We start from the raw sequence: 2,180 nt of genomic DNA on the forward strand, positions 1-2,180 counted from the left end.
ATTTAACTCTCGAGATACGAATGGTGCAAAGTAAATTGAGATAGAGGGATATATATTTTTCTTTTTGAAAATTACATATTTAATCTTAAGCTTCCTCATTTTACGCCTAGTGATATTACTTGCTGAAACTTACTTGATATAAAAGTAATTGAAACGACACGTGAAACTTTCACTAGCACTCGTTTAAGTGGAAAATATACTTTGCATATTTTTGACTTACGCATTATAAGTCTTTTTAAATTTCTTAAACTCTATAGTAGAAATTTGCAAAAACCGCTCACTGATCTTTATTTCTCAGGAATTATACACTACCAGAAAATCACTGTTTTCCGACTACAAAAATTGCCGGAAAGTAATCGAAAAATCCAATTTTCACCAAAACGAGGAAACATTTACCAAGGCCTATAAATTGAAAACAGCAAGCAAAATAGTCATATCCATATAATATTTCATAGAATCATAGGTACTCTATTTTACTGCTTTGAACTAAATGTAATCACAGTATGAATTTTACAACCAAGAGAAATTAGCTAGAAAAATAATATTCTTAACTAATTTCACTTCTCTCTTGACATTCTTATACTTTTTTTCTACATACAGAAAACTAAAACCATAATCTGGATCTGATCACTTAGTTTCCAAGGTTCTATAGTCCAAAACTAGACCATTAGCCTTCAACCCTAAAAAATCATAACCAGAAATATTCATACTTATAATATTACTACAGCCATTTCCATTACTATTTTTACTACTGCAACTGCAATCTTTACTATTTTGTATACCCAAACTACATGTAAAACACAAAGAGTTTGCTCTTTGATTATGATCAAGTTGGTTTTGTTGGTCATGAGGAGGACTAATTCTAAGCTCAAGATTCAAGTCAGGACACCGTTCTTGAATTTCATGATCTTCTTCTTTGCTCATCGTCTCAATTAATTCGGATTTGATCTTAATCTTCTGATCTTGATCATCAGCAGCAAAAGAAATGGTTGTCACTTTTTGCGTACCAAGAGTAGGCTCACTCATTGGCCTATGTGTTGTTGGATCAATACCCCTACTCAAAAGCTTCCTTCTTATATGTGTGTTCCAATAATTCTTTATCTCATTATCTGTTCTTCCTGGTAATCTTCCCGCTATAAGTGACCACCTATTACAAGAAACAAAGAAAATACGGTCAGACTCTCTATAATAGCATTTTTATATAACAAAGTCATTTTTTTTTTCGGAATCGATTTTGTTATTGTTATAATATGTATCTTCTAAGTATAACAACACTTAATTATAACAGCCAAAAAATATCTGAACAAATGAGTCTGTTATATAGAGGTTTGACTATAATTAGTACTAACAACTTAGAGAGAGCACACAGACTATTGTGTAGTCCGGCGCACAAGTCATTCTGCGTTTGAGGTAGGGTTGCACCCAAGGGATGCAATATTAGTGATTACTTCAAGGTCGAACCCGTGACCTATAGGTCATAGAGAGAAAATTTGACCGCAAAGCTCTCCTTCAGAGCAGACATACTTTTAATTACTTCCGAGAGTAAATACTTACTTGTTACCGAGGAGGCTATGGAGTTTGATAATGAGTTCATCTTCTTCATCAGTGAAGTTACCACGTTTAAGATCAGGTCGTAAGTAATTAATCCAACGAAGACGGCAGCTTTTACCACATCTGAGAAGGCCAGCAGCTTTAGGAAGAGACCTCCAACAACCTTCGCCATGAGCTTTAATGTAAGCAATAAGCCTTTCATCTTCTTCTTTAGTCCATGCTCCTTTGTTTGTATGAGCCTTTTCACAACATGGTGACCTTCCCATTTTGAGCCAATTTCTAAGAAATATTTCTCTTAATTACTTTTTCAATTTGAAGTGTAGTAGTAATAGAGAGGATGGAAGGAAATAATGGAAGTTTTAGCTTTGGTAGTGCTATTGAGAATCAAAGCCTGCCCTTTTAGGACTTGAAGTGGGGGTTATATAAGCTTTTGACTCAATAGGAAAAAGAGACTCTCATAGTATGTGTGGGGGGTAAAAAATGGAGGGGGGGGGGAGGGGGGAGTGACACTAATTGCTTCTAGATGCGAGTTGGTGAGACAGGTTTGCAGGATTGGCTGATGGGCATTCCTTCTTTAAAAAATATTTGCATCAACATTATTACCATCTATTTATCTGTTTAAGGTCCAA

At 34.8% G+C, this 2,180-nt stretch overlaps 1 protein-coding gene across 1 annotated transcript; it reads right to left on the bottom strand.

The window, feature by feature from the left end:
* Positions 1 to 627: 627 nt before the first annotated feature.
* LOC107763565 (myb-related protein 308-like) lies at positions 628 to 1,817 on the bottom strand. Its single transcript, NM_001324803.1, is given in 2 exon segments — positions 628 to 1,147; positions 1,555 to 1,817. Coding segments are annotated over 2 exon segments (783 nt in total).
* Between the last annotated feature and the right edge of the window lie 363 nt (positions 1,818 to 2,180).

This window comes from Nicotiana tabacum, chromosome 24 (assembly GCF_000715075.1).
Source record: "Nicotiana tabacum cultivar K326 chromosome 24, ASM71507v2, whole genome shotgun sequence".
In the NCBI taxonomy this organism is placed as follows: Eukaryota; Viridiplantae; Streptophyta; class Magnoliopsida; order Solanales; family Solanaceae; genus Nicotiana; species Nicotiana tabacum.